Source organism: Salvia hispanica, chromosome 5 (genome assembly GCF_023119035.1).
Source record: "Salvia hispanica cultivar TCC Black 2014 chromosome 5, UniMelb_Shisp_WGS_1.0, whole genome shotgun sequence".
Taxonomy (NCBI): domain Eukaryota; kingdom Viridiplantae; phylum Streptophyta; class Magnoliopsida; order Lamiales; family Lamiaceae; genus Salvia; species Salvia hispanica.
In genome coordinates, this window is record NC_062969.1 from 35,032,480 (window position 1) to 35,060,167 (window position 27,688).

The window sequence follows — 27,688 nt, forward strand, 5'->3', positions numbered from 1 at the left end:
CGTCCTGTTCTTTATTAATAGCAATCATCCACCACAAGCATATAGCACAAGGCTAGTTTTGCATAAATCGGAGTTGTTTGTTATAATCCGACTTCTTGGTCTCCTGTTATGAATGCTGATTTTATATTAATTGGAATTTTTTAGATGTGAAATTATATTCCTCACATGAATACTGCTAGAGATTGTTTTTCTTGCAAAAAAAAAAGGATTCGATGGCAACCACTTGTCTTCTGATCTGCTTCACATGCTTATTCTGAACGTGTTGGTGAGTAAAAATTCAGCGGTGTGGATATTTCCATGTTATGTATCCAACTAATTACCATATAATCGGACATTAATTTTTTTTTTCGAGCTATGACTATGAGCAAAATCAGCGTTGCTTCATAAGGTAACTTTTTTTCCTTAACGTGTTGGCGAGTAAAAATTTAGTTATGAATATATTTTTACGTGATGCATCCAACTAATTAGTACAATATATTCGGACCACTGATTTTTATTCCGAGCTATGTCAATAGGCGAAATTATTCGTTGCTTTCAACATCATTTTTCACTAACCAATACTACAATTACATTTCCTTTCCGTGTCTCTGTTACTTCTATAAATAGTGTTAACCCTCTATGTGATGTATGACCCAATTTATTTCCGTCACTATTTTCATATTGTTATTTAATTAGTTAAAAATAAGAATTAAGTGTCATTACAGAGGATAGTATATAAGTTTTAATTTATTAGAAAACTATAGGTAAAATTGGATAAGTTTGAAACCAAATCACCATACCAATACAGACACATATGTTGATTAAATAGAACTCTACTACAAATAGAGCAATCATAATTTAACAACAGACATTTCTATACCGAAACATCATCTTACATCTATCAAAAAAAAATTACTAATACATATAAATAGAGACATTGAAGAAAAAAATCTTACATTTCCAAATATGAGCAATGCATCAATTACTTTTAAGTAGGAGTATTTGAGACTTTTAAATTGTAGTAACCGACAAAAATTAATTTAAACAATAAATTTATTCATTATTTTCAAAACTTATTTGTGAAGCCAATGACAATGTATTGTAGTATTGGACAATGGAGTTGGCTAAGAGTGTCTAGCAGTGGGTGTGCCCCGGCGGCCGCCGCGCCGCACCACTGCTGGAAGCGTGCAGCCGTGGCGGGGTCAGCGGGTGGGGGCATCGCCGTGTTTGCGGCGTGGAAGGGGCGGTGGGGGTGCGTCTCCGGCGGCCGGCGCCAGAATTTTTTTTTTTTTGTTCTGAATTTTTCTACATCCACACTACAATTCTTTATTTGTTTTTTCATTCTCTCCACATCCACACTATAATTCCACATCTATATTTTCATAAATCTAGATTTTTATTTGTAGGCAATATGTACAGGGCAGATAGTGATTCCCCCGGCATTGGAGAGTCCGGATACCCGAGCAGCGGGTACCACCACGTCGTCGACGTCGGGTTTGGCAACTATTATCATCAACCTCCACCCCAGACGTGGAGATCCAGCCCCCCTCCCCATCCATCTCAGGGGTGGGGTGGCTATACGCAACCCCCATACCAGCCCGGGGGCCAGACGCCTACCCAGGCATGGCAGCAGACACCCCATTTTCGGGTCAGTCCTCGTATCAGAGGCTTGCGAGAAATCCGAGTTCGTCGTTTGGGGATTACCGGCCCAACATGAAAGCGGTCAACAATCCGCGACCGGACTCTACTCCTTCCTATGTCCAACCCACCAAATCTTTGGGGAAGTTTAATACTTTCACACTTGAGCAGATGGGCTCGAGTCCTTTGCGGTGGGAGCCGACTGTACTACCCCAGTCATCGGCGTCGGTACAAGAACGCGTCGAGAGCCCAGTAAGGGGTCGGACGGGTCAGGGCCTCGGTCGCGGTCGCGGTGATGGGTGAGGCGGCGGCGGCAGTTCCAGCAGTGGCGGGATGTCTGGCAGTGGGGCGGCGTCGTACTACTCGCGAGAGGAGTCATTGCTGTGGCTAAGGCCCGAGAAGCCATCACGTCGGATGCGCGAGTTGGGACTAATCAGACGGAGTCTGGATTTTGGGGACGTGTCCTCGAGGCATACAACGAGTTCAAGCCGGATGACACCCCAGAGCAAATGAGGACCAGATCCGCAAAAAATGGGGGAGGATTGTTGCCGCCGTCAAGAGGTTCTCGGACATCTAGGAGAACAACCTCCGCACGGCTGAGAGCAGCCGTAGCGAAGCCGACATAAAGACTTTGTCGCTAGAGATGCATTGATTCGGTGGGCACCCCAGATTCACCTGCTGGGACGAATATGTCCTTCTCCAGGATTCTCCGAAATTCAAGGCCCTCTCGAGGAAGAGGGTGGGTCTGGGCCGAAGCGGACGAGACTCGGCCTAGCCGAAAACTACAGCAGCAGCGGCGACGGCTCACATTTCGTGGACCTCAGTCAAGAGAGCCTGGAGGAGCCCTCCGCCACATTCACCCACCACCGACGTCCCCAAGGCCAGCAATCCACTATCCGAGATGCCAGAGCCTCCTGATCCGGTGCGGCCGCATCTGCATCCCACCTGGGATTGTCATATGGGGCAACGGTGTTTGACAAGAACTTGAACTTCCAGATGCTGAAGCATTTGGGCGATATCGCTAACGCCTACGCCTTGGCGACCGACCCGGTCACCAAGGCGGTGCATTGGGACATCATGCAGAGGCTGAGGAGTGAGCTGGGGTTGACGGAGAACACAGCCCCGGCGGCGGCAATGGGGGATGAAGATGGAGATAGGGACCGATGATGCCACCGAGTGAGCGGCGGCAACGGTGTATGTTTAAGTGTTTTTATTTAACCGTCGTTGTATAGTTTTCACCCTATCTGTAATACAACGATTATTTAGTTTTTTTTCTTTTCTTATAATTTAGTGATGTTTTTTTTTCTAATTCGTCTGATAATTTTTATTATGATCCAATTAAAATATTTCAATAATTGATTAAATAATGTGATTTGTGGTTGTGGCTGTGGTGTGGCTGTCCATTGGGCTGGACAAGTTTTTGTGTCCGTAGAAATGTTTTTGTGGCTATGGAAATATTTTTGTAGCTGTGGCAGGGCCGTTACGTGGCTGGTGTCTACCACTATGGACACTCTAATAACTTTGGTTTTTTTATTCTAACCAAGGATCACATTTCCCTAAAAATTGCAATCTTGTAAATAAGGAGTATTAAAATTCTCTTTACATATTATAGATATAGATTACATCTTAAAATTTGTATTATTTTAAAATTGATCTATTTTCAGAGGAAGAAGGGAGTAATATTCAAATTATTGAGTAAAATTGTCTTTTCACTTTAAGTTCGTGGCCTACTTTTAATTATAGCTAACCAAATCGGCTAATTCGACATATTTATGCTTTATACAAAGAAGTATAGTATTAAAGAGAACATACAATGAAATGCAGGCTAGAGCATTTCTAAGTTACTCCATCAAGAATTTGTTACTTATTTTCCTTTTTGTTCGTCCCAAAAATTTGTCATCTTTCATTTTTACTATTTTTGGTAGTGGACTTTACATTTCACTAACTCATTTCCCCTCACATTTTATTTTAAAACTAATATAAAAATAGGACCAACTTGCCACTAACTTTTCCAACCCACTTTCTATTCTTAAAACTCGTGTCGGGTCAAATGGTGACGAATTTTGGAGGACGGAGTAAATCTCAAAATGTTGGAACATTTGACTTGAACTACCAAAAAAGATAACTTGAGAATATCAAAATTCAATTTATTTTCGATTTAACAATAAATTTATCCTTTCTTAAGTATTATTCTTACCTCAACCATTTATGAGATCAGTAAAAGTTTTAGACAAGTAGAAAAAATATTTCCTCTTTTAGAAATTACTATATTCCAGAAGTCTTTTACTACTTTCATTATCAAAGATTTTTTATATTCTTTGTGCTATATTCGAATAGGATAAAAGAAAGAAATATAAAATTCAAAATAAAGAATATGATTTTAACTTAAATTCAAATATGGCAACTATCATTTAACACTATAAGTCCATTCAAACTAGATAAGTAAAGACCAATTATGATCCGTTTCCATTTAGCCAACGATTTCAGTTCAATCACATTTATGTGCAAGTTTATTTTCTACTACTATATTTATGATTGGTTAAATTTCTTATATTATTATTATAGTCATACAATGGTTCGTATGTTAACCTCACATGTTTATCCTATAATAATTCCAATTTTACAAACTCCAAGAATTAAATTTTTTCAAGAAATAATTGCACTATGACTCACATATATAATTCTCGGTCACTTTATTCAGTTTACATGTTTTGAACTCAAATATGAGCCAAACAGTAGCTCCAATTTTTGACCTTTAACCTAATAAAAAAAGTTGAATAATAAAATTAACACCAATTCTGTACGAGCGAGAAGATTTGAAAAAGGAAAAATGTGGAAAGGAAAAACAAATGTGGAAAATCAACACCAATTCTTGGTGGAGAGATCAATGCATAAATCTTAGAGCATCCCCGTCCGTGCTCTTAGCTAAGAGCACGAAAGTGGGGCCGGACCCACTTTTACTCCTTGTCCTTAGCTAAGAGCACAACACCCACATCCGTACGCTAAGGACACGTTCAAGGGTCCCACCCGGGTTTCATTGTAAAGGCGAGTGATACGCCACCAATACGTATCCCCGGTTTGGTTCGTGCCAACATCCGAATCTTCGGAGACTGCCAAGTAGGCTTTGAACATCGCCATCATCTCACCCGGAGTGTACGGGGTGCGGGTGCTACGAACAGGAGGAGTAGGAGTAGGAATAGAAGTAGGAGTAGAAGTAGAGCTGCTGCTCCCTCCCGATCCGGGTTCGGGTGCCCACCCGAACCCGGAGGCGTTTTGGTCGTGCACCGGGTAAGGACGGTAACCACCCGAAAATTGCGAACCTTGGGTTTGAGGAGGGGCCGTAAATTGCGTTTCCGGACTGAAAGTACGTTTTTTTGCTCTTGGTGCGCATAGAAGGAAATAAACAGGTTCCCTTGGTCCAGCAAATCCACTAGATCACGCGGTCTAGGGACTCGTTGGTCGTAGGAAATCCTGGTCGTCGAACACACAGAGCACTCTTTCAAAAACCCTCAACCACTTTACTAAACCTAGTATAGGGAAGTAGGGATCGATCCCACAGAGAAGGATGCGTAATAATCATGTTCAAGGATTTGGACTTGTTTTTGGTGTTGGCTGCTGCCACGCATTTTTCTTGGGTTGAGGAAAACAAAATAAACTTGACTTGGGAATTTTAAAACGGCTACGCTAACAACTAGACCTAGGCGAAGCAACAAAGAAAACTATGCAAGGAAAATTAACCGCACAATCACTAGATCTATACTCTAATTACCTAGGCCTGGGAAACAAACTGACTGTGGGGACCATGACTGAAAAAGCAGAAATACGGCCGAAAAGCTGGCAGAATAACTAACTCTGGTACTAACTAACAGCGACATCATCTTCTTCAACCAAATTGCGTAAGAACTCATAAGAAAAACAACATGAACGAAATCAGAGCAGAGCAAACTAAATCTAAACCAATTTGATGCATAACAACGAAGAACTAAACAGATCTACAGATGCTAGACGAAGTAAAACAGGAAACAAGCGGAAAACTCAAATCCCTCCAACAACTCCCCTTTCTCACTTTGGATCCAACCTCGATGCTAAATCCACTCCGGATCCAAGCGTCCGACACAAACTCCAACCAACAGAAACATTTCATAACTCCAGCATTTTAAACAACAACCTCCAATAAATCAACAAACCACAGATCTATCACCAAATTCCCAGATCGTGTACTACAACATCAAAATAAAACAGAGATCGACATAAAACTTGTTAAAATAAACTCTCAGCAGCAAGATCTACGTAAATCAACTTGAAATATCACAAATAAACGCAAACCAACAGAAGCGAAAGGATAACAAGTAACATCAACAGCCAAGTCGACTCCCAAAAGTGAAGTTCGACCGCAAAAGTGCAAAAACAACTGAAATTTAAAGAGATTGTATCTTCGCCCACACGCGGACGGTGTTGCACTAAAACTTTCTAAAGAAATGAACCCCTTCGTAACCCGAACTACCCCAGATCTCCCATTCCCAAGTGTGTGTTATGTGTGTGAGCTAAAAGAGAGTGAAAAAGTGATGATTTGTGCGTTGCATGCTCTTCTATTTATAGGCGTTGGAGTGGGGCCCAGCGAGGTATAGATAGACTTTGTTGCCCTCAGCTACTGACTCCCTCCATCACGCCTTCTTTTCCTTTGAATTCTGTTCACTTTACTTCATTCTTTCGTTAGACTGCTCCCTTCAGCATTCCCTCGATCTAGCGATTTTATCACACACCTGACTTAGGAAACATGTTAGACCCAGCAAATTGTAACGTTTTTCACCATATAACCGATGCATGAAATTAGCCTTATCACGGACTAAATCCGGCCTCGAAGTCGAACCAATCATGGTTCCAACCGCGATTGCCGGAGGGGTGATCGCCAGAGCCGAACATTGTGTAGTGTGGTGGGAATTTAGATGAGAGAGTATGAGGAAAAAATATGAGAGAATATAGATGATGATAGAATAGATGAGAATGTGATTTTTTTGTGTTGAAGTGGAGGTATTTATAGATGAAAATGTGAATTTTGGGGGAAAAAATTGAAAAATAAATTAAAAGTGGGGAGAAAATGGATATATTTTTTTGGGAAGTGGGAAAATATTTTTTTTTATTTAAAAACATTTTTTTAATTAATTTTGCATTTTTTTTAAAAAAATAAAAAATTTAAATAAGCCAATGGCTATGCCGTTGGTGAATAAGGCGACGCCACGTGTGCTGCTCAGCGGCACGGACGTGCTCTTAGTTAAGAGCAGCCGTGCCGCTGGTACGGACAGATGAGCTCCATCAGCGGACGGACGAGCCGGTGCTCAGCGGCACGGACGGACGAGCAGGCGCCTCTTCACCGCTGCGGATGCTCTTAGTAACTTTCAAAGATTTGAATTCTTGCCCAATTTGCATGAACAGCGCGAGCCAACCATTTTAGCTTAGGCTTCCAAGAATTAAAAAATGGGAGGTGAACACCCATATTCCTTAGCATAAAAATATATAGAAAAAAGTGATTACAGATAATTATTAATAAAAATTTACCTAATTAGAAAAAGGAAGACTACTTTTTATAAATAATTTAAAATAGAATAAACACGAATGCTGATTATGAATGTAGGTAATATAGTACATAATTTTAGAAATGGTAAATAGATAAGAAAATCATGAAGTTTGGTCACATTCTAGTCATCTAATAATTTTAAAAAATAATTAATTATAATTTTAATATTTTTCTTAATTGTCTCGTAGCAAAAAATTAAATCATACTCTACAATACTATATTTTTGAATTTATCAACGTAATACGTATATATGCAAAAATTAAAGACGTGATTGACTAAGTGTATAAAATGACGTCGTTTGAATAGTAGAACGTTTTGCTCGTATGGTAATTTTCGTTTACTAAAATCATAATGTACATAATTTACTCCAAATTATAAACTATAATTGAAAAATATCAAAGTTATGATATAATTGACTAAAGTTTAAAAATTACCAAGATAGCTCAGACCAAAATTTTATGATTTTATTGTCTATTTCCCCTCTTAGAAATATGATTTGTCCCCATTTCTATAAATCAAGCTTCAAAGCATGTTTAAAGTAATGCTATATTTGTGGAAAGGAATTGTAGAAAATTATATAAATTCCATGACTGCCACAAAATAACCCTGTTTTCGAATTAAAAAAATGCAAATCATATTTAAATGCCAGCATCAATACTAGTGAAGGAATCAGCGGTGAGTTTCACTTATTTTACATTTCTTTTATTCATAACAAATAATTAACGTAAAAAACCATTTTCTTAATTGCAATTAATTTTCTATTTATTCACATTTCGTAGTAGATCCACCCCTTATCATTTATAACAGCTAATTAAGCCGAAGCTGATTAATTTAGACAAAAAATTATGAAAGAACAAAAAAAGTCAAACTAAAATTAGATAAGAAGTTAAGAGTAATTTGCAGATGTGTTTGTGAGTATTTATATGATTAGGGGTAAAATGGAGGAGGTTTTCGGTGGGTTGTTGAGACCTTAGGAGCGAAATCGAGGCTTTGTCTTCTCTTCTGAGTTTACAGACAGTCTCTCTCTCTCTACACACATATATACGCACAACCGACACGTATGAATAAGCGATTCCTTCCGTTTCCTCAATTATCAATTTTGATCTGTAAGTCAAGATTTTCTGCATCGATTCTGCAATTATTTAGGTTCTGTGTGTTGAATTGATTCACAATTTTGCAGAATTTTCGTGTTTTTGCATCTTCGTGTACCGCGTTTCGGATATTGGTGGACTTGTAAAACCCCGGATCTTGTTCGATTTGGATTGTATCGGGTTGTATTTTGTGGAATTAGGCGGGTTTTGTTCCTGGATCTGTGTGTTTATTAACTAGCTCGGATCAATTAGGGTTTTGAAATTTAGGGGTGAGTTTTGTGGAATCTAAAGTTAGGTTTGATTGAATGGCTTCGAATCCTCCATTCTCGGTGGAGGATAATACAGACGAGGATTTTTTTGATAAATTAGTGGATGATGACGACGATGTGGACTTTAAAGTCTCCACATCGCCGGAATCTGGAGGCCGTCATGTCGTGACGGACGGGAACGAATCTGACGAGGCTAAGGCTTTTACCAATTTGAGTATCAATGAGCTTGAAGATCATGGTGAGGTTAATGTTGAACAAGTCTCAAGCAGTGATCGTAGCGTAGTTGATTATTTAAGTGCAAATGTGGAGACAGCTGAACAGATTAGCAAAGTGGAAACAGGGGAGGAGCATGGAATTCCATTAGTGTCAGCTGATTCATTTGAGTTTGGTACTGTGATACAAAAACTGGAAAATGAAAATGGCGGTGCTAATGTTTCGGTCAATGCTGACAGTGGTGAGGCTGAAAATGTGGGTGCCCCTGACGTGCCAGTGCTGAGCAAGACAACTAGTGGTAGCGAAATAGGGGCTCCTGGAGTTAAAGAAGTTGCCTGGAGTGCCTTTAATGAGGAGTCGGTTCAGAATGATAGCAATGGCTTTGGATCATACTCAGACTTTTTCACCGAATTCGGAGGGGAAAATCCATCTGAAGCATTTAGCAACACAGTGGGGGTTACTTCAAAGAATGGGTCGCAAGATGCTGTTGGAAATGATGTACATGGATCCACTTATATGGATACCGCAGACAATTACGGGCAGTACAATCATACACAGAATGATAGTATTGCAGCAGATCAGAGTTCATCTGTGCAGGATATGAGTAGCACCCAGTACTGGGAAAACCAATACCCAGGTTGGAAGTATGACTACGGTACTGGACAATGGTATCAGGTTGATGGCTATAATGGGGGTTCTACTGTGGAAGGAAATGCTGACTCTAATGTAACTTCTACTTGGGGAGGGGCTGGTGGGCAGGTTGATCTCTCTTACATGCAGCAAACTGGTCATTCTGTATCTGGAGCTGTAGCTGAGGCAGGTAAAACAGAGACAGTTTCTAATTGGAACCAGACCTCTCTGGCGAGTGATGCTACGGAAACAACAAACTGGAATCAGGTGTCAGAAGTGAGTGGTAATAGCAGTGTGGTTTCATCAGACTGGAATCAGGCATCTAATGACAATAATGGTTACCCTGCTCATATGGTATTTGATCCTCAGTACCCTGGGTGGTACTATGATACTATTGCCCTAGAATGGCGTGCTTTAGAGTCATATGCCCAGTCTGAGCAGTCAACTGCTCAAGTCCACGATCAGATGAGTAAGGATGATTATTCATTTACTGATACATTTTCTCAGAACAACACACTGACGGCAAGCAGTTCGCATGATCAAGGTAATAATTACAATCCTCAAATCTTTGGCAGCCAAAGCCCAGATCAGAATTGGTTGGGATCCGCTAACAACTACAACCAACAACACTCAAGAATGTGGTTACCTGATAAAACTGGTACCACTGGGGAAGCTGCTTTACAATACACAGAAAACCAAGTAACGGAAAATAACTATGCACAGAATGTTTCTGCAAGTCTGCATGGAAGTCAACAAAGTAATGCTCATTATGCAGTAAATGGTCCGTATTATGAAAATCTAAACCAGCATCAGAACAACAACTATTCTATGCCTTCCCAGTTTGTTGGCGGAAACTTCAGTCAACATTTCAATGACTCCAAAGTCAATCAAAATGACCAGAAATACTTTTCAAATGACTTTTATGGCAATCAAAACGCTGTGAACTTCTCCCAGCAACAGATTCAAAATACTCAAATGACATACAATCCTGCGTCAGGGAGGTCATCTGCTGGTCGTCCTGCTCATGCTTTAGTTGCCTTTGGTTTTGGTGGCAAGCTCGTTGTGATGAACCATAACAACTCTAATGAAAATTTGAACTTTGGAAGCCAGGTATGTGTTTGTGCCATTCTTATAGGTTCTGTTAATAACTGGCCTTGTATTGCATGCTTATAAAATTTTATTTTTCATGAAGAATCCTGTGGGTGGCTCAATAACTGTTCTCAACTTATCAGAAGTTGTGACTGGCAACATTGATGCTGTAAATCATGGAAGGGGTGTAAGCACTTATTTCCAGGCTCTCTGCCAGCATTCTCTTCCAGGTCCTCTTACAGGTGGAAGTGTGGCCAATAAGGAGTTGAATAAATGGATTGAGGAAAGGTTAAATTCTGAGCCTGCTCATATGGACTACAGAAAGGCTGAAGTGTTGAAGCTGCTCCTGTCGCTGTTAAAAATAGCCTGTCAGTATTATGGAAAACTTCGATCTCCTTATGGCACAGATGCTTCGATGAAGGTAAATTATTAAGTCAAAGAAGGATTGATTTACTTTTGTTTTAAGAGCCATTTTTCTTTTTTTGTCATCAATATCTGCTTCAAAAATGTGGTAGTCTCTTTTTGAAAATTACAACTAATTCCATGAAATATACTACTACCTAACAACAGCTGCCTGACTATAATAATTGTTTTCTGTATGTGTGGTGTATCTTATGCTATTTCTTTTCTATCCGTGTATGTCACTCGTCTGATATTCACGTAACAGAATAGTTTTATACTTAACCACTGTTAAACATGTACACAAATAAAATCAAATATTAACCTTGAATTTGTACAAGTACATAGCCACTGAATCAAATATTCTAGTAACTTGATCAAGTTGAGTGGTGGATATCAATTTTTTGTTCTTATAACTATTGTTCTATTACAGTCTACAGAAATTAGTTGCTTATATATCTACGGCCTTGGTGCTTGTCATTACTTTGATTTCTATGTCCGTATTTTGATCATTTATTTTTTCAAACAGGAAAGTGATGCAGAATCGGCGGTTGCCAAACTGTTTGCTTTTGCTAAAAGAAATGGGTCACAGTTTAATCAGTATGGTGATGTTACCCGATGCTTGCAGCAACTTCCATCTGAAGGACAATTGCAGGTACTCAATCATTTACCGTGCAATAGCATGTTAATTCTTTAATCAATAATTCTATATATGACAGATAAAATTCTGTTTTAGGCCACTGCTGCTGAGGTTCAAAATCTTCTGGTTTCCGGAAGAAAGAAGGAAGCTTTAGAATGTGCACAGGAGGGACAGTTATGGGGTCCTGCCCTTGTTCTTGCTGCTCAACTTGGTGATCAAGTTAGTTCATCTCAAACCTGATTCCTGTTAATAAATATTTGAATCCTCTCTTGGCCTATGTATCTTTATTATAACTTTGTTGACGGAAAAACATATGCAGTTCTATGTTGACACTGTCAAGCAAATGGCACTTCGCCAGTTAGTAGCTGGATCACCCTTGCGAACACTATGCCTGCTCATTGCTGGCCAACCAGCTGACGTCTTCTCTGCAGATACTGCAGCTGTTAACAACATGACTGGTTCTATAAATGTGCCTCAACAACCTGCACAGGTGTGAAGTAAATGCTTTGAAAAACTTTCTGCGATTTTACCAGATGTAGTTTTCAAAAATTTAGCTATAATAGTTGTTTATAAGGGTTGAGATTGTGCTGTATGCATCACTAGAGGATCTAGTTGGATATTCTATCTATTTCCCTCTGTTTCTTAGTTTGTATGTTGTTAGATTTGGGCAGCATGTTAAGTTTATCTCCTCTGTTTTGTATTGCCAACTACCCAGTTTGGAGCCAATTGCATGCTGGACGACTGGGAAGAAAATTTGGCTGTGATAACTGCAAATAGAACAAAGGATGATGAGCTTGTGCTTATCCATCTCGGTGATTGTTTGTGGAAGGAAAGAAGTGATGTATGTCTAGTTTCGCTCAAACTATTCCTTTTTTTTTTTTTTAACTTTTGGTAGTTCCTTCAGTCCTTCCTAACTCGTGAGTTAATGAATTACTTTTGCTTAGATAATTGCTGCTCATATATGCTATTTGGTTGCGGAAGCTAGCTTTGAGCCGTATTCAGACAGTGCAAGATTATGTCTCATCGGTGCCGATCATTTAAAAATGCCACGGACGTATGCAAGTCCAGAAGCAATTCAGGTTTGCCTGAGTTACCATTACTGGGCAGAGCAGTCTTTACCTTTTGAGAACATGTAATCCACTACCTAGGGTACTGAGTCTGAGTTTCAATCAGCCTGGAAGGAATTCTATATGAAAAACACTAATATCATAGTTTTAATTCCACTTTTCTGATGTTTTTCTTGCTCGAGTACGTAGTATTATCCTTTAGCACTCTCCTTGTAGGCAGGGTTGTTTACTTGTTTTTACTGTTCCAACTAGTTTATGTTACAGTTGGGTCAACTATTTGTAGCATACAACTTACATCTCTACTTGGTGTTAACAAATTTGAAGAGTATTTTTCTTCCAAGGCCATATAAACTGTGGTTGTGTCTTGCAGAAGCATAATAAATTAAATAGTTTTATTGTTAGCTTGTATTTAGTACATTGATATTAGCCCCAACTGCATATATGACCTTTGTGTGTTTGACCTTTGTATATTTTAACAGAGGACAGAGATATATGAGTATTCAAAGACACTTGGGAACTCTCAGTTCGTTCTACTTTCATTTCAACCTTACAAGTATGTATATGCACTCATGTTGGCTGAAGTTGGGAGGATGTCGGAGGCATTAAAGTATTCATCTTATACCTAAAACATCTTTTGTGGATTCTTGTCTTTGTTTTACGGATTTCATCTTTGTTTTCTAAATTATTTCGATGTAGGTACTGTCAAGCGGTACTAAAATCGCTTAAAACTGGACGAACTCATGAGCTGGAGAATCTAAGGAATTTAGTTTCATCCCTTGAGGATAGGATTAAAGCTCATCAACAGGTCAACTTTGCTTCCTCTAATTTACATCATTGATTTTTGGTATATTCTTAAATCTGGAACCTCTTTTGATGCAGGGAGGATTCTCTGTAAACTTAGCTCCCAAGGAATTTATCGGAAAATTGCTAAACCTTTTTGACAGTACTGCACATCGTGTTGTTGGGGGCGGTCTGCCACCACCTGCACCGAACACAGGCGGTGCTGTTTATGGTAATGAGAATCATTACCAGTCCAGTGGACCCAGAGTGTCGAGTAGTCAATCAACAATGGCTATGTCTTCATTAGTTCCTCAATCTATGGAACCTATAAATGAATGGGCAGCTGATAACAAAAAGATTATGCACACAAGAAGTGTTTCAGAACCTGACTTTGGAAGGAGTCCGATGCAGGTTTCTTTCAGCCCTTTATATGCTATTTTGCCTGAATAGGCTTATTCAATATGTTTAATGATATCATATGTTTCTATAGATAATGACATGATATCTTCTTTTGACGAGTAGAGTCAGGCTGGTCCATCGAAAGAAGCAACTTCTGCTAGCACGCAGGACAAAGCATCAGCAGGAGGTGGTACATCTCGCTTAGGTCGTTTTAGTTTTGGATCTCAGCTCTTCCAGAAGACTGTTGGTTTAGTACTCAATCGTCAAGGTCGCCAGGTATATTTACTGAGCTCCTTGTTTTCCAAAAACATGCCTTAAATTTACTTTATAATTTCAAGTATGCATTTATTGTTTGGTTGATCCTGTTTGTACTTTTTCCTAGGCAAAATTGGGTGAGACAAATAAGTTTTATTATGATGAAAAACTTAAGAGATGGGTGGAGGAAGGTGTCGATCCCCCAGCACCAGAAGCAGCTCTTCCGCCGCCACCAAAGGCTTCAGTTTTTCAGAATGGAGCATCAGAAATGAATTCATTTCAAAGTGAACCTCATAACAATGGGAACCTTGAATTTAAAAGCCCAAGCCCTATGGATAGTAGTCCAGGAATGCCACCACTTCCGCCGACAGCCAATCAGTACTCGGCACGTGGAAGGATGGGTGTTCGCTCTAGGTAAATTCTTTAAACTACTTTTATAATTCGTGTTGTTACTTGGGTCTTCTTCCATTATGTGCGGAAACAAAACGATTGTGTAATATTGCTTAGGTAAGGACTTGTTTGGTGCTCTCGGGTCAGGCATCGGGGATTGAACTTATATTAATTTCTCAAGCTTTTCAGCTTTTATCTCCCATGAGAACTGATGTTGCAACTATTTGAAAGAGAAGTTATCAATCAAATACTAATACTTAGCTCTTATCTGATTAGTTCCCTCTTTTAATGGCCAGGTATGTTGACACTTTCAACCGAGGTGGCAGGAACACCGTAAGTGGGTTCCAGTCGCCTTCTGTACCTTCTGCGAAACCAGCAGGTGGCATCAACCCTAAATTTTTCGTTCCAGCACCAGTATCCCATGCTGAGCAGCTTGTCGTCGAAGAAAAGCAGAATGCCTCCACCACTTATGAAAATCCTTCCTCTCCTCCTAATGACTCATTCCATTCGCCAACTCCCTCATCTTCCAATGCAGCCATGCAAAGATTTGGAAGCATGAGTAACATATACAACAAGGGGGCAAATGATAGCTCCTTTGCGTTACATTCACGGCGAACTGCTTCATGGGGTGGGAGCTTAAATGACTCAATGAGCCCTCCAAATAGGACACAACCTCCGGGAGAGCCACTGGGCATGCGTCCTCCATCTTTCAGGCAAAGTGACACTTCGCTAGCAGATTCCTCAGTGAGTGGTGGCAGTTTCGGAGAAGAACTACAAGAAGTCGAACTCTGATATCCTCAAGATGTACATAGCAAATTTATCCATACAGCCAGAGCCTGTTCAAATCACAGATTGTCTGCAGCAAGTGATGGAGATCGACAAATTTTCTGTCCTTTTATTTTCTTTCTCCTTTTCCATAGCCCCTTTTTTTATTTTTGTGGCACGCAATTCTCCAGTTATATGTTGTGTTTTTACTATTGTATTTTTTAGTTTGTTATTTAGTAGCCAGTGATATACTTTATAGAGGTTTGCTCATCATTCAAAATGAACACTGTTCTGGTCGCTGGAAAGTAATAGCGCGCGAACTGTAAACTTGGAGCAAAGAAAAGGAATGTTACGCAGAGGATTTTGATAAGTTATAAACAGTTGAATAATACTATGTAACATTTTGTTTCATTTGCTAAACGCATGATTTTGAATGGTAGCAGTATACTCCCTCCGTCCCATAATAATTATCACTCTTTTTCATATCGGTATGTCTCACAATAATTTTCATGCTTCATTTTTACCATAAATCCACATTCCACTATCTCAGTTCAGTTACATTTTATTATAAAAGCAATACACAAAAGTAAGTCTTACATTCCACTAACTTTTCCAACCAATTTTTCTTTACATTTCTTAAAACATGTGCCCACAATAAGAGTGATAATAATCATGGAACGGTTTTTCTTTACATTTCTTAAAACATGTGCCCACAATAAGAGTGATAATAATTATGGAACGGTTTTTCTTTACATTTCTTAAAACTTATTATGGAACGGAGGGAGTACTACTCCCTCTGTCCCGCTTTAACAGTCTCATTGACTTTTCTGCTTCTTTTTGTAAAAATGATAAAAAATAGTTAAAGTGGAGAAAAGAGAGACAATAATGTAGATAAGACTATTCTCTCTCTTAATTTACCATTTCTCCTCTTTAACTATTTTTTATCATTTTTACAAAAAGAGGGCGGAAAAGTCAATGAGACTGCTAAAACGGGACGGATGGAGTATTTTATTTCATTCGCAAAAGCACTAATAAAAAATAATGTTCTTGAAATATTCTCAACAGTGATACACCAAAGTTCAAGCATATGTATATGGGCATATGGCACAAGTGGCACTTTTTTCCAGTCTTTTTATGACATAAAGATAATGAATGAATTATTTTAGATACATTCACAAGTAAACCAAGCACACGATTGCGAGATTTTACAGAAAAAAAAAATAAAATCTAACTGTGAAATTTGGTGTTCCAATCGAAGGCAGTATACTCTGAAATGTCAAAAATCAGCTGATCCAGGTGCTCGAGGGAAGGGTATTGCATCTCTTATATTGTCGACCCCAGTAGCAAACTGCACAAGCCTCTCGAAACCCAACCCGAATCCGGCATGGGGAACTGTCACACAAGAATAACACAGTGCATTTTTAGTCCTGTTGGTAGCAGTTGTAATCCAATAATTAAGAGGGAAAACTTAAGTCCTATATACTTCGAAAGTACGCAATTTCTGTACATTTTGCCAGACTTTAAATTTGGGGCCTTTTGATACTAAAGCTTAAATTCCTATACCAAATCTTCACATCAAACTACAAGATTGATTAATCAATAATGAAACGCAAAACTTGGGGGTGCCTATATGGGGATCCACATGCAATTTCGTTGGTGTTTCAATCAAGATATGGGTACTGGCTCATGGATCTTGACCCTTGATGCGGTTTCACTCAAGACCCCATAATGAATATATTTCGGAATAATGCACAAAGGATGGCAGTTCCAAAATCCTGAGGTTAAGGGACAATGTACACTTCTGAATGTTTTTGGGACTATTTTGCCACTCCTTCGTTATAGGATTAAAGATGCCCCTCTCCCAAGTGTAACAAGAGTAATATAGTATTTCACCCTCAATATAAGATACTTGTTACATCTTCAGCATCAGCTATAGTGCTTGAACTCGACAAGATTGGAATGCAAAATTGGATGAAGTATAAGCCTCACCTGAACCATAGCGCCGCAGGTCAAGGTACCACCAGTAGCTCTCCTTGTTGAGCTTTAAATCATCCAACCTTTGTTCCAGATAAGAAAGGCGTTCTTCTCTTTGGCTTCCACCAATTAGTTCGCCAATCTGAGGAATATAAAAAGATACTTCAAATGCAGAGACCATAACTTTTCTGCATGCCTAATTAACACCTTAGAAGAAAGTGGTGGGTTGGAAGGTGTGGCATATGTAGATTGCATGGAGTCTGAAGATAAAGCTAAGGTGGTGTTCGGTTTCCAAGATAAAATAATACCAAGATACAATCTAGGATTGAGTTGTGAGATTATTTTAGTCATAGGGGTAAGCTATGACTAATTATCCCATGATTATCCATCTAGGATTGAGTTGTGGGGTGGAATCTCATGAACCAAACACACTACAAATTTAATCCCGGATACAATCTTGCAAACCGAACACCCCCTAAGCAAATTGAGATGGAATATTGTGCACGTATCAATCCAAATGTAACATGGCAAGCAAATATTGTGCAATCCATGGAGTAAAAGGAACTTAATGCAAAGCAATATGTGTGCAGAACTGCAGACTATATTTGTCATCACATTAGATTATCTGATAGATAGAATTACGATTCTGATAGATTTACCCGAGGAACCAACATATCCATGGCTGCAACAGTCCGCCCATCATCATTTTGGCGCATGTAAAATGCCTTGATATCCTGAGAGTTAAGAGAACAAAAGTCCAATCCCCAATCTGTAGAGGAATATAATGCAAATAAGCCTAGGAAGAAGATATTCTTACCTTCGGATAATCTCTTACAATTACAGGACATCCACCAAAAGTTTGCTCAGTTATATATCGTTCATGCTCACTTTGCAGATCACATCCCCACGTTACCTATAAACAACATATAAAAAAAGGTCAAATAGTTAAATAGGCCGTCCTAGTTGAAAAAAGAAATGAAAAAATTGAAGTGCTGGGCCATAAGACAAGTACCGGAAATTCAAATTTCTTCTTTGCTTTCAGGAGAAGTTCAACTGCATCAGTGTATGTCAGCTGGACAACCTTTTTCTCAACTACATCCTGACAAGTGTGTTTCAAAATGAGACAATAATCAGAACATATAATACGAACATATAACAATTGGCATAAATAGTACGGAGTAGTAGAAAGCTAAAGTCAGCATGACGGAGACTAAGAAATGCTCATAAAAATCAAGGAAAATAGAAGGCCCAAACGACTGAGTTAGAACACATACACTTAGCCGGTCGATGATTCCTTTCTCAATCCAAGTATTGAAGAAATCCATATCTTCTTTGCAGTTTTCAAGAACGTATTTTACCTGTCAAACAAAATAAGAACAACAAGCCAGTGTTAGAAACACAGCATAAACTAAAGGATGTCGATTAAATCATAGAAGGACAATAGGTTTGTACGGTAACCTACTACATACTGGAGATATGCAGTTGCACAAGCCATGTCATCTTCTAGATCAGCAAATGCAAGTTCTGGTTCTATCATCTTGGGAAAAAAAAGTAGTAGTCAAGATTTTTGCCACAATCTAAAATGCACATAAACACTAATTCCTGGAAGGAAATAATGGAACAGAAAACAAATCGGAAGTATACATGTCAGTAACTTAGTAAATCCTATGTATACCCAAAATTCAGCCAAGTGCCGAGATGTATTTGAATTTTCTGCTCTAAATGTAGGACCAAAAGTATATACCTGGCAGAGAGCAAATAAATATTAACAGACAATATACAGAGAGCAAGTAAATAAGCAACTGTATAAGTTCCAGGGATAGCTCTAAATTGCTAATTATACACTAGAAATGGCAAGTACATATTAATTGACAAGCAAGAGTTTTACATCCGTAAGAGCAGTAGCATATGTTTCAGCATTCAGTTGCCCAGATACTGTTAGAAAAGCTGGTTTTCCAAAGAAGTCCTGCCCAGAGAATAAACAAAGAACACATCAAACATTATTTTGTTTTCATTGCTTTTACATAAGAATGCATAAGAAAGTAGTACTCTATCACATGATATCTGCTAGAAAAAGATAGCTATCAGCAGAGCATCATTTGAAGATATTGCTTAAATGACTGTAACCTGAGGACCACCCCAAGCAAGCATACTCACTCCAATTGAGACACAGAAAGCTCACAAGGAGAACAGAGCAAAATTAGCACACTGGTAGCTCATGCCCCTCAGCCAGCCCAGCAAAATATCATTTGGTAGTGGTTTTTCAGGCACAATGTTCCCAGCTTTCCATTCAGGATCCAAACGTTTAGCATCTGATGTTTCCAAATTTTTGTTGTTCCCAATTATTAATGCAATCTACTTTCATCAGTTGCGTGAATCTTGTGAGCAGTATACTGCTTATGATTAGACGGGTGGAAATGAATGTATTAAGGACCAAAGCATGGTAAATAAAATGAATTTGTTGGCTAAAATGGGGTTTTGTTTTTCCACATTAATCCAAAGCTACTCTGACTCTACAACTGCCAGAAAATTATTTATTGTTTGCCTGATTTTGTTTGATTCAAAATTATAACGAAATCATAATTGAATTTACCCTTAGTTAATAATTAATATCAGCTTAACTGTTCTATAGTAAATCAACAGAGAAGAGATATCACAAGCTCAATTCTGTACAGTTTTACCAAATGAACACCCCTAAAGTTCTAGGAAAAAGTGAGCTCAGACATATAGTCCTTAGAGGTAATAAAAAACAAAAATTATTGTGGAACAGTTTCTCATAACAGATATCATAAAATTTAATGCGAAATGTCTTTCAATATAGTTGATTTTGACAAAGGAAAAGCAACAGAACCTTACCTTGGACCAATCGACTGAACCATCCTGTTTTGTGGGGATGGCATTAACTGGAGAATGCACAGCTTCACTGGGGTTTGAAAACTGTTCAAGGAACAAATGTTGTCACGTGAACCAGCATAAATAGAACATACTTATACTTCCTCGTGATGTAACTCATAATATAAGTAGAAGCAAACATGTGACAATGGCAGAAGAACTAGTGAAGCTCCACCATAATTCCTCTAACAAATAAAACAAGAAATCAGGGTAAAACCAGTGAATAACATGGATTTGTGATTGTTTACTAGGACATGCTGCATCGTAATTTATCTCCCTTGATTAACTATATATGGTGTGACTTTTGAAATACTGTTTCCAACAGGAAACTAGACCTACAAATCGTGCAAATTAATATTTCAAAAACAGATTAAGCTGGCACCATTACTGGGGTCAGATGAGATGTTATAAGAGAAAAATCGAAGGGGATGCATGCAGGGTCAAAATTTTGCCCCTATATGAGGCACATAACTGGGATGGGTCCAGAGGTATAGCTTGCTTTATGGATACAAAAATAAGAATTGAAAATGAGAAAGAAATGAAAAACAAACAAAGAGAGATAACAATCTTGAATGTGCCTAACAGAAAAACTGGAGAGTAATTTGCAAAGGTGCAATCGAGCTATCAAGCAGTTTTTGTGATGAATGACTAAACGTGATCCAACTCAATTGAAGGGCGAAAGCAAACTATGTCGAACAAAGTTATATCAAGATTACAGGATAAACATGACATGTGAAACTTGAGCACATGTTCATGGATTGTTCTATTTGGTAGAAACACATACCAAGGTTGTTACACAAAACTGTTCACCAGCTCCTTCACAATCTGAAGCAGTTATGATTGGGCTGGAAAGCCAAAGAAAGCCATTTTCTTTAAAAAACTTGTGTGTGGCATAGGCCAAAGCATTGCGCACCCTTGCAACCTAAGCCAAGAACAGATTTGTTTAGCCACTAAAATAGCTATACACACTGACAGATGACGTTAGCAAGAGAATGAAATAAACAAATATGTATGGTGGCAAGAAGAGTAATATATCTCTGAATCTGATCACAAGATCTGGAAGAAATGTTATCTTTAACTTTCATGTAGACAATAAACTGTTCCTGAATGAATAATTTTTTACAAAAGCACAAATGGCCATAGCAAGGCAATCGCCTACAGTTTAGACGGGGGTCGGGGAGATAAAAGAAACTTCTGAAGTTGTTAAAGCTATAATATGCTAATCTACTCACTAGGAGAAGCGTTGGTAGAGCGAAAAGAGAGTAAATAATCTGGCATGGAATGATTCACTGACTTTTTACCAACTACTAAAGGATGCTCGCAGGGATCACCTTACAGAAGGCCTGGGATCTGGTTCATTTACTCTGGTCGAATTGATATTACTGTTTTGTCTATAGAATATTAAAAAACATTGGGGTGGAGGGAAGGATGGTGAAAACCAGAACCTATAACTCATTATTCAGTTGCTCCATTTGGAAAGTAAAGATGACTCTTACCGCCCCAAAAGTATTGGTACGTGGACGCAGATGGGCTTTAGTTCTTAAGAACTCTTTGCTGACCCTTTTCTTCTGTATTGGGAAAGAAGGATCACTCATACCAACCTACAGAAAAGGTTGACGGTTGAATATAAATCATAATATCAGCATATCTGAAGAAAATATACCAGAGAGTATAGTGCACAACTTTCTATTACATTTCTTAAAACCTGTGCCAGGTCTAAGTGGGACAAATAATGGGGGGTGGAGGGAGTAAAATTGATTTCGAAATTTGAAAAAAAATCAAACAATTAATTAATTATGTTAAGTACTTAAATAAGCAGTGATTAATACACTTACTCGCTGGACCAACGTGAAGAGATTTCTTGATGAAATAACCATTATCATTCCAAATTAATGCAAAACAAGTCCAAAGAAACTACAGTATGGAAAAGAAAAATTATAAAAATAGAAAGATAAAAGTAAATGAGAAGTATTTACCGTAACAAGTTTGTCCACCTTCAATTCTACTTTCTGCTTCGACCCTTGACTGGCTACTACGGTTCCTTGTATCCACACTGAAGCACCAGTAGAAATCACACCACTCTCCACCTATTAATAGGATTGATGACAAAAATGATGAAACATATCCACCCAGTTCATATTATTGCAGGAAAGTGGGGAAAGAAACAGCATTTACAAACAACTGTAATGTAGACGAGGTCCAGAAATAAAACAAAAGCCCAATTCAACAAAAATAGGATTTAGAAAAAAGATTCTTTTATCATTCGTCACTAGCACATATAAATTTGATCCAGATATGCCCAAGTAGGACCATCATCTGGTGAGGATTTTTTCTTGAGACAGAAGTCCATGAGGTAGGTACATTACATAAAAGTAGAAGTTGCTAAAAACTATTTACATCAAAAGAAGAAGCTAAAGGTAAATCATAAATTCACTTGTCCAAGTGCTCTAAGTTTTATTTCAAGTGCTCCAAGTTATGAGCAGAAAGTATCTAAATTCTTAAAAATGTCGAATTTACAGCATATGAAAATGGTTTATCCAAAATTTTCAATTGGAATAATCTCTAAAATTCCTTGATGAAGTCTCATTAACATATGTATAAACAATTCAATAAATCTTGATGCTTTGTCACGTGAATAAATAAAATGTAACAAGTCAATCAAATGAACACACACCCATACAACCATCAGGAGTAACAAATTCTAAAGGCCAATGCCAAATAAAAACTTTCTACATACTCCCTCCGTCCCAAGGTATTAGACCAACTTTTCTTTTTGGGATGTCCCAACATATTAGACTCATTTCCTTTTTTAGCAAAAAACATCTATCTTATTTTATTCTCCACCTACTTTTTTCTCTCTTCTCCCCCCTACTTTTTCCCTCTCTCATACTTTACTCTCTCCACTTTAACTATTTAAATATCACTTCCTTAAATCATGTGCCCAAAAGAAGTGAGTCTAATACTCCGGGACGGAGGGAGTATATAATACTCCATCTGTCCCACCGAAGATGACTCACTTTCCGTTTGTCCCAACCAAGATGACTCATTACTAAATGAAAATGCATTTATCTCTATTTTATTTCCATCTCTCTTACTTTATTCTCTCCACTTAACACACAAAAAGTTGCATAAATTCTCATGCTGCCTAAGGAAGGGGTCATCTTCCTTGGGACGGAGGAACCGAAGGAGTACTAATAATTAAAAAATAGATAATGTTGAGTCAAAATTCAAAGTAGATTCATGATCACCATTATGGTTGATGGCGACTAGTGGGGATTTAAGAAGCGGTGAAGAAAGAGAAACTGAAGCAAGATAGTAAAAATTTCATGCATATGTCATATATAAAAGTAACACAAGTAAACATGATTGAAATTCGAAACAAAAATAATTCTTCATAAAACAGTACAACTTTGTCTCAACGAGGTTTTTTATCCCCAAAACAGAATTGAAAACATCACGCGGAAAACCACTACAAGTTTAACACAACTAAAGAAAACATCAAAAGAGCTAGTGTTTCTAAGCTGAATCCCAACTCTCAATATCAGAGTCACTAAAAATCCAGATAGGGTCCCAATACACCTCCCAAGGTATGTTGGGAAATTTCTCCTCCACAATACGGGAGAGTTGCTAATTGAGAATAACGGGGACAAAAACAGGCTCGGGAAGAACCGAAAAGTGAGTCATGTTAGGCAGCATCACAAAGTAAAGTTGGTGTAGAAGTATGAACCACTTGGAGGAAAGTGCTCGTACGCTGGCTCGGGGATGTGGTATTTTTGGTAGTGGCTCAAGTGGGAATAGAGGAAAGAACTCACCCTCTCCCATGTCACAGTTGAGGTCCTTCGTTACTCTAATGGATCCTCCTCGGTCCAAGGTCCTCGGCGTAATCGTCCTCCGTATCCCAAGCGTAGTCCTTCTTGGTCCCGCCAGCGGCATCCTCAGTACGATACTCCTCGGACTCATCCTCCTCTCTAGCCTCAAGGTGATGATCATCTGTCTCTTCCTCCTCTTCAGAGTCATACCTGTCCTTATCATCTGTGCGGGCCCTCTTGGCCCTCGATGGTCGGGATGACTCTCCCTCGTCCATTCCCAGAAAGGTCGAAGGGGGCAGCTCCAAGGGGATAGTGGGTGGCTCCACCAAAGGAGGTGGTGGTCCGTCAGGATTATCAACCAACCCCTCAAACATGGCTTTACTGAATCCACGCATATCACCGTCCACAACACATGATGGAGCCATGCGGCGGAGGAACCGTTTGGCCGTTGATTCATCCCGACCATCGAGGGCCGGGAGGGCCCATGCAGAACATAGAGATGGGTATGACTCCGAAGAGGAGAAAGAGACTCTCACCTTGAGGCACAAGAGGATGATGAGGAGTATCATGTGGAGGATAAGTCCGAGGAGCATCATACCGAGGATGCCGCCAGCGAGGCCGAGAAGGACTAAGCTTGGGATACGGTGGACGAGGATGAGGACGAGTACGCTCAAGACCTTGAAGGGGAGGAAGTAGTGGAGGAGGATATGTCATAGAAGGAGGGACCTCGGACGAGGATGAGGACGAGTACGCCCAACCGTTCTTGCTATACTTAGTAAGGGGTAGACATTCTCAGTTTTTATCACTGTATAATAAACTTCTGGATTTTACCAACACAAGGATTGAGCTAAACTATTATGTAATTTTAAAAAAATAGAGTAATACCAAAGTGGAAACAATAAGAACCTAGAGCTCGAGAGGAGGGGGTATTCTATAATATCCCATTATAAATGCAGGCAAAGAACTCACACTATGCAGAAGAACAAGTTTGAGGCAGTTTATCAGATGAAGAACATAAGATGCCAAATAAAGTGAGCAAAAAGTAAGTACTGGAACAAATCTCTCTGTACAGAAAATACAAGATTTTGTGTGCCATCTAAGTGGTTCGGAAAAAATCAATAAACCAATTGCAGTAAGTTTCTCAAAAAGAGAGAATAATTCACTGGTGCAGGTCGATCATAAGAATAGAAATTGACTGTGGATCAATCACACAACAACAGAAATGCATAACAATTAAGAATATAAAAAAGAAATCCGATTAGCATTATTAACTTTACCTGATCATAACCATCGGCATCAGAACTCATCACGCATTGCATGTTTGAAAGACAAGAACCGTCATTAACCTAATCACCGCAGAATAAATTATTCAACAATCAAAACAGAAAATGTCAATCAATCACAAAGTAGTAGAAGAGAAATTGGAAACGCACCTCGATAAATGTGACGCTGCTCTGAGCCCTAAGCGTTCTAACCCATCCCCTGACTACAAGAGTCTCCCCCAATCGATCCAGCCCCTCATCAACTCCTCCTTTAATGTCCACAATTTTGAGCTTCCTGCGGAATTCGCGGATTTTCGCGCCTTTTTCCGACTCGATTGGCTCGGCCTTGGTAGCCTCGCCAGAGGAGACGCTGGCGGAGACCGCGGTGCAGAAGCTGCGGTGGCGGCGGGAGAGCGCGGCGGAGGAGAATAGAAGCAATGGAGCAACCGAACGGTTGATTGCGTGATTGTTTAGAGGAGCCAATAGAGGGGCGGCGGCGGAAGATAAGGGTTTGAGGAGGCGGAGAGTGGTGGCCGCAGCCGCCATTTTGTGGGTTGAATGTGTGTGAAGTGAGTTTGAGAGCTGAGGTTTTGGATATTACTGATATACTCTGCTCAACGCTTGTATTTCAGAGGAGCTGATCTCCTAATCCACATTCCATGCTCCAACCCTAATACACATTCACAACTTAAAAACATAATACTACCAATAATACTACCACACTTGACCATCACTTACATATTATAACATTATTTTATTAAGCTGTGAGAATGTGTATTAGGGTTGGATTAAGAAAAATGTGGATTAGGAGATCCGCTCCGATATTTCAGAGCTTCATCTTTTTTTATTTATTATTTAAATATTAACATTATTAAGTTAAAGTAGCCAACCGAATTCTGGGTCTTCTACTCTTCTTACCTCCTCTTATGCATAATTAGTAGTACCCCATGAATTTTAAAAATAATAAAAAAAAATAGTGAAATATAAATTTTATTTTTATGTATTATTAATTTTATAACAGAGAAATATAAAAATTACTTTTATTTATAGTAAAATTGAAAAAAAAAACTCTTACAAGATGGCCTAAAATATATAAAGAATAGGGTGCAAGGCCAAAAAAGACTAATTTAATACTCCCGCCGTCCCAAGATAAGTGACCTACTTCTTTTGGGTACGGGATTTAAGGAATGGTATTTAAATAAGTTAAAGTGGAGAGAATAAAGTATAAGAGAGGAAAAAGTAGAGGAGAGAAGAGAGAATAAAGTAGGTGGAGAATAAAGTAAGAGAGATGATTTTTTGCTGAAAATGGAAATAGGTCACTTATAGTGAAACACCCCAAAAAGAAATACAGGTCACTTATCTTGGAACGGAGGGAGTATGACTCTTTGGTAATCATGTTCAGAAAAACTTGGCCTGCAAACAATGAGTCAATGACCAGGGACGGAGCTATGTTAGCCTTACAAGGGATAAATGCCCCATCTAAAAAAATCATAGTCATGACTCATATGCTATTTTAATTATTAATTTTTAATTTTTTTTTAAATGTCCTTGTATATGCCCCTTTATAAATTTTTAAAAATATCTTTTTATATATTTTTGTCCCATATTGGTGCGATTAATTTTTTTCTCGTCACCTGATGTGAATCCGGGAAGCGCAAAACCAATAGAAGGAACGAAGGCATCCAATGAACCATACCGGAGTTGGGGTCTGTTTCAAACATAAATATACCTATCAAGATGGTGTCCAAATTCTCTTCTAAGACCACCATTGTCTTCATCGTCAAAAGAGCTTCACGTGAGTACCTTACATGCCTCAATCGGAGTCCGGATGAGGAAGTTATGATCGTTTTAAGAAAACCGCGCAATGCAGAAAGAAACACGCGGGCAGGTGTTTTGCCAACCCAAAAACACCCGGTCGGGTTTTTTTGCCGAGAAATCAGTTTTTGTCCAGAAACTTCACCCGGGCGGGTGAAATGAGCCGTGGGAATCACCCGGTCAGGTGTTTTGTCCGAAATGTGACTTTTTGACCAAGACTTGTTTTGTTTTGCTTTTTTTTAACTCCTAGTATAAATACTCTTGCTAGGGTTCATTTTAAGTAGCTTTTGAATATTTGTAAGAGACAACTTCTCCATATTTGAGAGCTCACCTTCTTCATCTTTTGAAGACTTATCAAATTCCTTCGGGTTGCATTCGATCTTTTGCCGGGCTAAGGTTGATTGTAAAGGTATGCTTGCTAGTTCTTGTGTTGCTAGTTTGTGGAGCCATTAGGTGTTTGTATGTGAAAATGCCTTTGAGATTTCTTTCTTGTTCTTCACCTAAATCATAACACTAATCCATCCTCTATCCTTTTATCCATTTTTCTTGTTCCATTTCTTGGTTTATCTTGTTTATTTGTTGGGTTTATTTACAAGAATGAGTCAGGGCAAATTCATGATTTTTCAATCTAGAAGATTCACATTATTTGGTATCAAGAGCCATTGGTTCTTGTTCTTGTAAGAAAAAAAAAACCCCAAAGGGTGAAAATTGTTAGAAAAATTGTCAAAAAAAGAAGAGAGATCTCAAGTTCTATCCA

The 27,688-nt window shown here is 38.8% G+C and overlaps 2 protein-coding genes across 2 annotated transcripts; one reads left to right on the plus strand and one right to left on the minus strand.

Moving 5' to 3' along the window:
- The first annotated feature begins 8,105 nt into the window (after window positions 1-8,105).
- LOC125187486 (protein transport protein SEC16B homolog) lies at window positions 8,106-15,590 on the plus strand. The gene is made up of 14 exons (XM_048084084.1): window positions 8,106-8,298; window positions 8,373-10,505; window positions 10,588-10,905; window positions 11,413-11,538; window positions 11,620-11,742; window positions 11,843-12,013; window positions 12,239-12,364; window positions 12,468-12,602; window positions 13,070-13,197; window positions 13,287-13,395; window positions 13,470-13,781; window positions 13,893-14,045; window positions 14,152-14,438; window positions 14,711-15,590. The coding sequence occupies exons 2-14, from the start codon at window positions 8,589-8,591 to the stop codon at window positions 15,204-15,206; spliced, it is 4,401 nt and encodes a 1,466-aa protein (XP_047940041.1). The 5' UTR covers window positions 8,106-8,298; window positions 8,373-8,588; the 3' UTR covers window positions 15,207-15,590.
- A 691-nt stretch (window positions 15,591-16,281) lies between these two features.
- LOC125189004 (asparagine--tRNA ligase, chloroplastic/mitochondrial) lies at window positions 16,282-25,750 on the minus strand. The gene is made up of 15 exons (XM_048086168.1): window positions 25,288-25,750; window positions 25,132-25,200; window positions 22,022-22,132; window positions 21,542-21,646; window positions 20,830-20,967; window positions 20,010-20,090; window positions 19,042-19,119; window positions 18,829-18,897; window positions 18,616-18,690; window positions 18,428-18,511; window positions 18,166-18,252; window positions 17,971-18,066; window positions 17,813-17,887; window positions 17,169-17,295; window positions 16,282-16,571 (listed from the first exon to the last, which is right to left on the minus strand). Exons 1-15 carry the CDS (start codon window positions 25,660-25,662, stop codon window positions 16,456-16,458), a joined length of 1,686 nt encoding a protein of 561 aa, XP_047942125.1. The 5' UTR covers window positions 25,663-25,750; the 3' UTR covers window positions 16,282-16,455.
- Window positions 25,751-27,688: the final 1,938 nt, after the last annotated feature.

What these genes read in the sequence shown, in the direction of transcription:
- LOC125187486 (XM_048084084.1), top strand. Translation starts at nt 8,589, where the DNA reads ATGGCTTCGAATCCTCCATTCTCGGTGGAGGATAATACAGACGAGGAT. An exon ending in CTGCTCAACTTGGTGATCAA is followed by an intron (nt 11,743 to 11,842) that starts GTTAGTTCATCT and finishes AAACATATGCAG; the next exon opens with TTCTATGTTGACACTGTCAA. An exon ending in CAAGTCCAGAAGCAATTCAG is followed by an intron (nt 12,603 to 13,069) that starts GTTTGCCTGAGT and finishes ATATTTTAACAG; the next exon opens with AGGACAGAGATATATGAGTA.
- LOC125189004 (XM_048086168.1), bottom strand. Translation starts at nt 25,662, where the DNA reads ATGGCGGCTGCGGCCACCACTCTCCGCCTCCTCAAACCCTTATCTTCC. An exon ending in GTTCAGTCGATTGGTCCAAG is followed by an intron (nt 19,120 to 20,009) that starts GTAAGGTTCTGT and finishes TTCTCTGGGCAG; the next exon opens with GACTTCTTTGGAAAACCAGC. An exon ending in TTGTAAGAGATTATCCGAAG is followed by an intron (nt 17,888 to 17,970) that starts GTAAGAATATCT and finishes CTTAACTCTCAG; the next exon opens with GATATCAAGGCATTTTACAT.